The following is an 11,187-nucleotide window of genomic DNA, read 5'->3' as shown; positions in this document are numbered from 1 at the left end:
TGTGTAACTCACATACATGCACAGCGTGCGCTGCGAACGTAACACGTACAGCAAAAAGAACAATGCAAAGCTAAAATATAATATATTGGGTGGTTGCGAAAATTTAAAACAACTGTTGTGTGCCAATATTTGACGATATTCAGTAAATCCTTTTCTTTATCCATCTCGTTACCCACGTTACCCAAATCGGTGGGAATTCTTGTTATCCACAGCGGAATTTCATCTCCGTGTTCTTTAGTGGTGCTTCATTTTGGAACGCGTTCCAGTGCACAAACTTGGGAAGACTCCCCTCTTTTGGAGGCGGCTTCCAGAACGCATTAAGTGCAACAAGGCTACAAGCATTTTGCCACCATCCTCCTTGTTTGCGTTCACGGCTCGAACAAGAAACACTGGAAATTAATTTAATTATAGTGGAATTAAAAAGTAATGTTTCAATACAGATAGTTTTGAAATACATTGGACCCATGATGTTTTACAATGTAGATATGTCTATAGACAAAATAATAACTTTTTTGTAATTTGTGATTGGAATTTAATTCCTGTGCTTTCATTGCCGTGCTCACCTGCTTAAATCATTATCTTGATCTTCAGTGCTGAAGTGCATGCCGTTCGCCCAGGAATAGCTATGTGAAGGAAACTGCATACTGTCGCCAATATTTCCACTGTATCCGCCAATACAAATTCTGTACTTGTCGTTCTCCCCGTTCAAATGAAAATGACTGCAAAGTAATTCCATAAAAAAGTGTGTACAAACAATTCACGTAAAACCGATGGATAATGTTCAAATCCATTACGCGTAATGCTAATAGCATGTTACTTGTGTTTCGTCTGCTATACTGACACTTGCGGCGCCACAATTACCATGCTTGAACCGCAAAACCGTGCAACTTTAATAGTTTCGAAGTAAAACTATTGCTGGTACCACTAAAGTGCAGTAAAATTAATGTTGTTTTTACTTATATTCGGCGTATCCAGAATTTCCGTTGAAATCTCCTATTTCGAAACGAATGCGACATTGAGAACAGTGGAAACCCCCAACCCTTTGGAAAACGTTCTCAAGACCTAAAAGAACAAGAGAAGAAATATTCCGATAGTAACACGACTAATTTAAAAAAAAATAAATTTGAAGATAAACCCAGCCATTTTCTATATTAATCTCACTCACCCCACCAGAACTCTCCATCCAAACATCCAAACCCGGTCTTGTATCCAGACCAGTTTTGTAGAAAGTCAACGCTTCCATCAAAGCGACGTTGAAATACCTTTTTAACAGAAAGAAACATGCGCAAATGCCAATCAATCTTATGTTAGGTTGACCAAACCAATTGTGTTAAATTAATGCATTTAGTTCATCTGGACTAGCCTTCTACATTTACCGTCCATCCGTTTCTACAGATAACTTGTAACCCTGATTTGTAGGAATACAACCCGTCCAAATTTCCGTTCCAACACTCAGTGAATTCTAAACATTATCCTGGTTATATAGGTGGAAAATCACCTTAGTCATAGTCAACTACGGCAGATTTAATAAATTGGCGTGAACAAAGTGGTTGGTTAAATTTTTTCACACGGAAAACTATAATATCAGTAAAATTACATGAAAAAAATACAAAACAGCCACAAGTTTTTCAGAACAAAAGAGAACGATATTGACTTGTTTGTTGGGCAGTCACGCCCTTTACTGCGCTGTTATTTTGCTACTATACGTTGATAAAGATATCATAGTAATTTTTTATCAAAAAATCATGAGCAATTCTGAAAATAGAATAGCCAGGTTTATTTTTTACTTTACAAATTTTTAACACAAAAGTTAACCAACCTAATTCACAGAACTTTCCATAATATCCTGGTGGACAAATGCATGCGTAATCACCAACCAGTTCCATGCATGTGCTGCCAGAAGTACAGTTGCTGCCAGGGCAGTGAAGTCCTTGGGATATCATAATATAAGAATTGTATTTGGTTTTAGTTTTAATAACGTTCCAATTGTGTTGAAAAACCAAGAAATTTTTTGTTCCAATGATCATCAGTGTGTTAAATTTAACCACTGCTAAACATTATAGGTCGCGGAAGATTTATTTCAAAATCGATCGTTTCTTGGGTGTAATTAAAATCACAATAAACATGAAACAACACTGGGCGGGAAACTACAAAGACTTCTACGTCGTCGTGTATGCCAGCACTGACCTATAAACATAGTTGTTCATCCTCGTGTTATGGATATACATGGGTGTTAGAACGTTGCTACGTTTATAGCGCTGGTGTGATGGGCGGAGTTTAAACTACTCAAAACTTTCTGACAAGCGGAATCACGCGGCACATAACTACTTGTACGCTGCATGAGGAAATAACACCGTTGATATATTAATAATGTCGCAGGAGGATTAACTACACGTGTTTTGTTGTAACATTAATAGTTTGCGGCCGATGATGCATGATACTTGCCATTTCCTCCCTACTATCATCAGTTCAGTTTTAATCGGTCACGTTAAATTGTTTTCGCTGACAAACACAAATATGTGTTTCTTGTACTTCATACCGGATGAATCGTGTGATGATGAACAATATTAAAAATAATAGTTTAGTACAGACAAAGGCCCGTTTCTGTAATTAGCCGTCGGTACGACACATAAGAAAGTGACACTGCAGTAATGAATTTTTTAGCATTTCACCACGCATTCCAACATTGTTTGGTTCGTTTTCGCCCCATTTAATTTCTTGTCCATTGGTTTTCATGTGGCTTTTAGTCCTCGGGAATTTTAGTTTAGGGTTATAAACCAATCCCGATGTTGCGTTCTTCCTTGGTCTGTTTTTTCTGAGTAAATCTTTCCAAATTAAGACCCGTGATGGAAAGCAAATAACCATACAAACAGTAACGCCCCACCGCAGTCGCGAATGAAAAAATAAGTTAAATTGCGTGTTCTCAAGGGGACAGCATACAGGAAGGTACGCGTCAAAGTATGATAAACTTTAAAAAATATTACCTTGTGAATGCTGGCCTGCAAGAGCACATGCAAAAAGGGTGAGGACAAATGCTGCAATAATCTTCTTCGTCATCTTCCAATGATTTGTTTCACTAACATCTATAACGCTATTATGAAACAACATAATTAAATGAATGAACGTGTGGCTGTACCTATTTGTGCAATGGTTCCTCCTCTAATCCTATGGCTCGCAATTCCTTTGGCAATATCATAGGGAAATGTTTGTTTTATACCCTGCATGAGGAAGAAATTCACGTTACGCCACAGGAGGAAGTATTACATCACAATCGTTTCGCGACGTGTGCATTTCCCCCATAAAAAGTTGTGGTTTAAACCAGTGTGTGAATGCAAAATATATTCGTATCGGATTTGGTCGCGGAAAAAACTAAATCAGTATGCCTAACTTCATTGCACAACCGTTATTGATTTATCTATTTTATGGTTTTCGTTATGGCAGTTTACCGCGACTTTGTACCCTACGTATACTAAAATAAGTACATCTACTTCGATTCATTAGATTATATTGTTCCATAATAGCGTTATAAATGTTAGTAAAATAAATTATTTGAAGATGACAAAATAGATTATTTTGAGCATTTACGTGCGCCTGCGCTTTTTGCATGTTCTCTTGCAAACCAGCATTCGAAACATACGTTTTTGAAGTAATTTTATACGTAAACATACATTCATGTGTAACGTTACCGTCCGTATGTTTATTTCGTTTTAACAAGGGGGGCTGCAAGAAAGGAATATATATATATGTTTGTGGTTGCGTACTGGATGTCGGCTTCATTACAGGAACTGGAACATGTAGCATCATTCTGTAGCAATGCAATATTGAGCAAAAGCCACAAGGAAATAGTAACCGGAACGTATATAGGGAAGTTAGCAAAAACGAAAACGATTAAACGTGACGGATTGAAAATGAATGAGTGACAGTAAGGAGGAAATGGCACTTATCATTTACATCGGCCGAAAACTATTACTGCTACAACAAAGCACGTGTAGTTCATCCTCCTGCGACATTTTTAATATATCAACGGTTTTATTTTTTCACGCAGCGTTCAAGTAGTCATGAGTCGCTAGATTCTGCCTGGCGGATAGTTTTAAATGCATTTTGTAGAGCATTAAATTTCGGTTCTATTGATATTGGTCCGTATTGGCACCTATTACTACAACGCTGAGCAGAATTGTATTAATTACGCCTGTATTTTGCATGTCGCCATTATGCTGAATCACAAAAAGAGGGTCATGTTCAATGGGTGAATTTTTTGATTGAAGTAATGGCGTAAAAGTTTGTTTAATGTTATTGTTGAGTTTTGAACTGATTGCTGGCCCCTGTAATTTGATTCTAATCTAATAAAAACACAACTTTTGGTGAATGTCTGTTGTACCTTGTAAAATATGGTAAATTGCATAATTATTCTGCCAGAATGAGGGCTGCTTTAAACGCCTATTACAACAATGTTGGCATTTTGCTTTTCCATGCTGGATTGGAGGCATAGAAAAAATAACGACGAAACGTGTGTCGTAATTTATTGTTGACTTTATTTCATTTGAAATGAAAAGATCTTTTCTTAAACTTTGCCTTAACTGTGCCCAAAGCTTGATGCATTGTAAGCACCTGTATTAGCAGGTATTTGCACAACATTTTAAATTTTCCAGGAGGGCTATTATGAGAAGTTTTCTCGATTAGAATCACTTGCGAGCTTTGCTTCTGTAACTCGACAACAATAACTAAATTAATTTAAACCGTTTTGAATAAAGCCAAAAAGCATAAACGTTTAATACATTTTTGAACGTGTTGAAGAAAATAGCAGAAAAATGCGAGTTGCTTTGGCTCTTCTGAGTTCTTGCAATTTGCAGGTAACGGGCCACCAAATTTAGCTTAGCGAGCATTTGCACAAGCAGACAAGAAGTCACAATCAAGCAATCGCTGGCATTACACCGCCAGGTTACGCATCAGCCACGATCCCATGTTAAAACTTTCATGAAATCAGTGTGGGGTTTGCAGGGTAGGCGGCTTCCCTGACAATTTGTCTCGATGTTGCTAGCGCAATGAGTTTCAAATGAAGGTCGGCTGACCTGCTGGCTAGTTGCCACTGAATTATCTGTTCACCTGTGCTCTCGGCTGAGATGCGGGCAAGCAGAATAATCCAAATTATAGTTTATTGAATTAGTCTTGTTCAAAATAGAATCGAATGAGAGAATAGGATAGCATGGAATAAAATAGAATAGAATCGAATAGAATGATCAGAAAGGCGAAAGCGTTACCGTATAAGTCACGTGATATGCGATATTGTGAGAGAAAAGACCATGTGGATAAGTCTCTGGGGCATTATTAAAGACAAAGTGTCCCTGTCAAACAAAAACTCCCCCAATGATGGAACACGGGAAAAAGTTCTTATCAAAGCAGCTTCAGCTGCGACGTTGTCCCACATGCGGCTTTGTAATGCAATTGCGGGCACATTCTCACTCCCTCAAAACAGTTACTCACACATCAAAGGCGGTTGACCGCACCCGATCACAATTCCGAACAAATGACGCTGCAGATTCAACCGGTTCGAGCGAACCTGTTCTTGAAATTTATTGACCTAAATGGTTGTTAATACGCGTATGTAAACGTCTATGTTCCACTTCGAGCACTGTTTTCCCGTGGTTACTATGGCATGCTGCTAGTAGGAGAACTGGATGCTAAAAATTTGAATCCCACTACTGCATAAAATGCAACATCATCCCTTTCTATCGTCATCATTTTCGGTTTCGAACAGATAGAGTTGTGATCTTAGACTTGTTGTTAATAGGCTATATATCCGGTGTTTTCAAGCGACATTTCACATTTTTGGACCTTTTATGTTTTGTGTCAACATTTATTCCCAAATTGAATATCAAATTTCTACTTCTTGTGCTATCTTGTTCATGTTTACAAATGCTAACAAAACCGTGCATGGCGTACCGGAATTGTTGGGACTTCCTTTTATAAGCTGCATCATAAATGCTGTGAAACGTTGATGTGCATCCTGTTATGAATCGTTATTTAGCGATAACTCATATGTTATGTTATTAGTTGTTAAAAATCGTGGTCTGTTACAAAGTGTTATTTAAATTACTATACAGTGCGTCTGTACGCAGAGAGAAAGTTTTTTTTCTTTTGGTTTAGAAATGTAAGTATTTAGTTCATAGGTGCACTACTCAAACAGTGGTGCGTGCTGGCACTTTTGTTATAGGCCTGCACTGTATCGCGTTCCAAGCATTATTTATAGGGGTGATGCCCTAAAACATGTTGGCAAAAAAACTTGCTTGAACGATGTTGGGTCTAAAACAACATACATTGATAGTGACCACACTTGGAAAATATTTTCTAACACTCTGGTGAAAATGGGTCGGAGTGTAAGTGCAAAAGAACTTGCGATCACTCATTGCACCTCACAAGTTTGCCTCACGTTGATTTCATACCGCAGCGCCAGTACCTTTTCTTTTCCGTCTCGCTTGGTTGGCTTTATAACCACAGCATTGGGGATGTAAACGGCACTGATGCAAGTTTCGAGAGAGTTTTGTAATGTTGGTAAACATTAACGACTATAGGTTGGTATTCGAAGTTTTACAAGTAAAGCGAAGTAGTGTAAACCGTTGTGCCGGAACGGGCTCTGTGGGACAGGAATAAATTCGTAACGGTCAAGATTTTGCTGTCCATTAAAAGTGGATGTTGTTTTCTTGGTGTTGTCCAAAGATAGTAAAGCGTATAACAGTCATTGCGTGACTGGTGACGTACATCAGCAACCCAAGTAACTCCTACATAAGTACCACTCTGCGTACTTAACGGTTGATTGGAGGTAAAACGTTTTGCGACTGGGCTACAGCTGGTTCTTTGAAAAGGCAGCATCACAATGTTGAGCAGAATGAACAGAAAGGAAATATTTGTTGGTTTGAACATTACGTATATATGCCAAAAGTTGCAACCGCGCGTGTTCTGTTTTACAACAGGGAAAGCAAGTTAGCAGAAAACCCTGCCAATGTTACTCGACGTTAGCAAGTTGGAAAGTTTCATTCGTTCGTGATGCCAAGTGATAGTGTCATGGGACGAGTTGATCCACCCGATGGTGGTTGGGGCTGGGTTGTAGTTGCAGCTGTGTTTTTGACTGCATTTCTAACGTTTGGCTCTTTGAATTCCTATCCATTATTCTATACACCTTTGATGCAAGAATTCAACGCTGGCCTTGGCGATGTTACTTGGCTGACTGCTTGTTCGGAACTGGGGAGAATATTTGGATGTAAGTTGTTTGTAGTATCTTTAATATCTGCCCTTAGGGGGCTCCAAAGAATTGTGTTTGAGAATACGTTTTTTTGTGGTCGCACGCCTCGGTGAATTCCACAAGTCGGCGATAACGCACTTCAAAGCCACAGCCACGTGGTTTATAAAATGTGCCGTAAGCTTTCCTGTGTGTTTACATATGTAATCATTACTTGTGTGTGCTACGTTAAGTCCAAACACATGCACTATTAATGCGTGTGTGAGACCCTTTCTTTTTATTCCGTTGGTTTGTAATCATTCGACGAAAAAACACACAAAAAGGAACGCAATATTCTTTTCAGCGTCATTAATTACGCAACGTTACGTTGCTTCATTGTTGTGTAAATATGTACTACCATAATACAATATTAGCCTCGGGCTGTTACAAGATAGTAGGTTATGATTGCATATCCATTACAGTAGCTATGAATCACAGCTTGCCATAAGGAGAAATTTACATAGGTGTGGTTAATAGTTATTTTTTTTATGTTTGGCGAAATTAAGCAGCGGTTTAATTATTTTAAGGGCCTAAACGGTTTAGATGATCACTTTTACGGCAAGCAACTATAATTTATGATGTTTATTGCCATATTGAAAATGAAAAATATTGGAAGTTACATATAGACTACTATGAAAATAGGATTGCACAAATCAGACTTTTAACTTAGTTATAATGATTATGAAGTTACTTTTGGTCTTCGATCATTAATTGTGCGATAGGAGCCCAAAAACGTTGGCTAACAAAGAAATATTCTACCAATCTTCGCAAAGTAGTCCCTAACCGATATTGCGAAAAATATAACACTTAAAATCGGATATAACACTAAAAACTATTGTTTTGTTTTTCAGTCCTTACCACTGCTTTCCTAATAGCAAAGACAGGATTTCGTGTTACTTGCATATGTGTTTCATTTGCATACGGAATTTGCGTTTGCCTTGCCTCCCTGTCAAACAGTCTTTTCATGGTGTGCGCCCTTGCCGGACTGGCTTCCGGTGAGCAAAGTTATGCGGTTTACCAATTTGCTACACGTGTTAATACACAGAGATGATCATCACCAAGTTTACTGGCTTTTTCCGACATAACGGAGCGAGATCTGAAAAATCAAGCTCCTGGTGAGGTTTGAACTCACGATCCTGGGCATATCAGGTTCAACGCTCCTCCGACTTAGCCACGATATAGCTCAGGTAATGATGTACTGCATCGGATTCGCGTGTTCGGACCCGGCCGGATAATAGACCTAATTTTACCGGATAGTTAAGATATCATTTACGACACACAATATATGGTTTCACAAATATTCGTTTTGCGCCCTCCTCCACTACAAGATACTTGCTGGTTTCTGGTTTGAGGTTATTTGTTACTAGTTTCACCTCTTTTGTTTTGTTAATGTCGTTACGTATCCAAATGGGGCTTGGAATGAATTTTTAGCATCCAGTGATTGCGCTTGATGGCTGAATCACTTCACAAAGAGTTTTTTTTTTGCTTCAAAGTTATGAACGCAAAACTTTCTTTCCATTTTAATAAACAGGTAACCATTTTTCACAGGTGTTGCAGTGTCAGTTTGTTGTACTACGTACGCGGCATTAATTCCAAGATATTTCAATGACAAACGAGTTCTTGCAATAGCATTGAGTATATGTGGAACACCAGCCGGATCGTTGGCGCTTGCACCATTGACGCAGTATTTCATCAATATATACGGTTGGAGAGGAGCCATGTTATTACTCGGTGGCCTGAATTTAAACAGTGTTGTGGCTGCATCCCTGTATCGACCTATTCTGCTTAATACTGATCCAACTGAACCTGAAAATATATCTTTCAATAATTGGCAATCAGCGTTAAAACCGCTCAAAGAAGTTTTGGTCTTACCCAAGTTTTGGATTTACTCCACATTATGGTTAAATTTATTATGTGCCTTGTATCTGTATACAAGGTTTTTGGTTCCCTATTCTCTGTCCCTGGATATTGAACTAATGGCGGCGTCTCTACTGCTGTCTGCATACAGTGGTGTGAACCTTTTCGCTAGGGTTGCTTTTGGAGTGTTGGGTAATAGGAAGAACGTCAACATCCTCTGGCTTCTGTTTATTACACAATCTTTGGTGGTATTTATAACTGCTTCCATGTGGTTTGTGGACAACTATTTGGGTCTATTATTAAACTGCATAGCCCACAGCTTGATAGGTGGTGGAATGAATGGTTTATACCCGCAAGTGCTGGCTATTATTCTAAACGACAAGAACTTGACATGGGGTAACAATGCTTCCGGATTGTTTTTCTCAGTAGTCGGTACCTGGGTGACCCCCCTTGTTGGTAAGTGGTGATTGTTATGTAACGCGCGCGTGTTTTCATTGTTTAACTTTTTTTTTATTCTTCATAATTTTATTTTCAGGTTGGCTGGTTGACAGGGTAGGCGATATTCGCTTTGCATTCATTGTGGCATCGATATTTCAAATGTTTGGCATGTTTTTGCACATACCTTTGTTTACTAAATAAGGATGACCTCGATTTGGAACAACAACTGGAACGACTAAACGTCCAATGTAGATTGTTCACAGAGAAATCTACATTGTATTATATGTTTGCTTGTTTCCAACAAGCTAGTGATGTACAATTTAATATTTTCGTGAAATTTATATCTTATATTGTACCCAGGTTATCAAACCAAAGTACAAGAGTAGCTTTATCTTCGTTTGGTGTAACGGCATCCCACAGTTTGCAGCAATGCAAACACAAAGCTTTCGCGCCGAACATCACACTAAATCGCAATTATTTTGTATCCATCATTATGCCAAGATACTTCGGCAAAATCTCCTATAAAACAAATTCCACTTTACATAAAGAACAACTTTTCGATATTATTGTCGCCGCTATAAATGCCACGTTCGTCAAGATACACTAGTACTCTGGAAAGTAGACTTCACCATCAAATTTACGTGTAGGTGTATGTGCGTTTTATTTGACTTTTATGATCATATGTTAAATTCCAAAAAGCGATCTGTGGACAGATCAGATGGTGGATTTTTATTGAGAAAAAAAATGGTTGCTCATCCACAAAAGAAATTTAACATAGTACAGGCATAATCACCATTGCAAAACCATGGTTTGATATCTTGCACCCTTAACTCTGTTTCGCCAAATTTCGGTAACTTAACCAAATTTCGGGTGCCTGCAGTGAAAAACCTGTAAGCGCAATGGTTTTAAACAATATATAGACGAGTTCCGAGGTGTAATCCCGGCATATGGTTTAGGTCAGGAAAACGATAACCAGGTGTTTTTGTGGAACAATGTAAACTTTTTGAAACCGCTAAGTTTTTTAGTGAGAGTGGATCCCCAGTCACAAACCTTATTGTGGTGACGAATGACGCAAATTGATCCATAAATGTTGTCAAGTATGATTGACAGATCCATAATGCGGGTGTGGTGTGTTTTATGGCGGTTGTACTTCACCTTACCAAACCCCGTGATGCAAATTGTTCGCTTTTTTATTTTCAAAACTAGTTTTTGTTTAGAGAAATTGGTTGAATAATAGTAATAACATCTGAACGTGCTGGTGTTTGAGACGGTTTGAAATGTTGTGAGTGTTATTTTCCTGTTTTCTTTTTTTTGCAAAAAAATATCACATCCTGTGACAGTTTTGTTATATGTAGTTAGCCGTGGGTAATATTTTTTATCGAGACCTTGGATAAGGCCGCTCTGCAGTAAATGCAGCACTAGCATCTTTTGCCCACAGACCAATTCATTTTGCCCAGATACTTTTAACAACCTTTCGCCACAACATAAGCAATAACACCATCTTTATTGATAAATTTTTCCTTTCGCTCCATGAACGTACGATGCAAACTTGTCATGTTTGGTTACTTTCCTAAGTCACCTTTCGGGACCCACTTGTAAGTAGCCCGGAATCCAGCCTC

At 38.4% G+C, this 11,187-nt stretch overlaps 2 protein-coding genes across 2 annotated transcripts; one reads left to right on the top strand and one right to left on the bottom strand.

The window, feature by feature from the left end:
- Window positions 1-202: 202 nt before the first annotated feature.
- On the bottom strand, window positions 203-3,085 carry LOC145895780 (ficolin-1-like). The gene is made up of 7 exons (XM_082984564.1): window positions 2,985-3,085; window positions 1,820-1,930; window positions 1,377-1,462; window positions 1,166-1,262; window positions 957-1,062; window positions 564-719; window positions 203-389 (listed from the first exon to the last, which is right to left on the bottom strand). The coding sequence occupies exons 1-7, from the start codon at window positions 3,055-3,057 to the stop codon at window positions 203-205; spliced, it is 816 nt and encodes a 271-aa protein (XP_082840690.1). The 5' UTR covers window positions 3,058-3,085.
- A 3,893-nt stretch (window positions 3,086-6,978) lies between these two features.
- LOC145895779 (monocarboxylate transporter 13-like) lies at window positions 6,979-9,326 on the top strand. The gene is made up of 4 exons (XM_082984563.1): window positions 6,979-7,255; window positions 8,125-8,268; window positions 8,822-9,252; window positions 9,303-9,326. The coding sequence occupies exons 1-4, from the start codon at window positions 7,042-7,044 to the stop codon at window positions 9,324-9,326; spliced, it is 813 nt and encodes a 270-aa protein (XP_082840689.1). The 5' UTR covers window positions 6,979-7,041.
- The last annotated feature ends 1,861 nt before the right edge of the window (window positions 9,327-11,187 follow it).

The sequence above is a fragment of the Ascidia mentula genome, chromosome 3 (genome assembly GCF_947561715.1).
Source record: "Ascidia mentula chromosome 3, kaAscMent1.1, whole genome shotgun sequence".
In the NCBI taxonomy this organism is placed as follows: domain Eukaryota; kingdom Metazoa; phylum Chordata; class Ascidiacea; order Phlebobranchia; family Ascidiidae; genus Ascidia; species Ascidia mentula.
The sequence above is the reverse complement of the archived record's forward strand: the minus strand, read 5'-3'. Positions and strand labels throughout refer to the sequence as shown.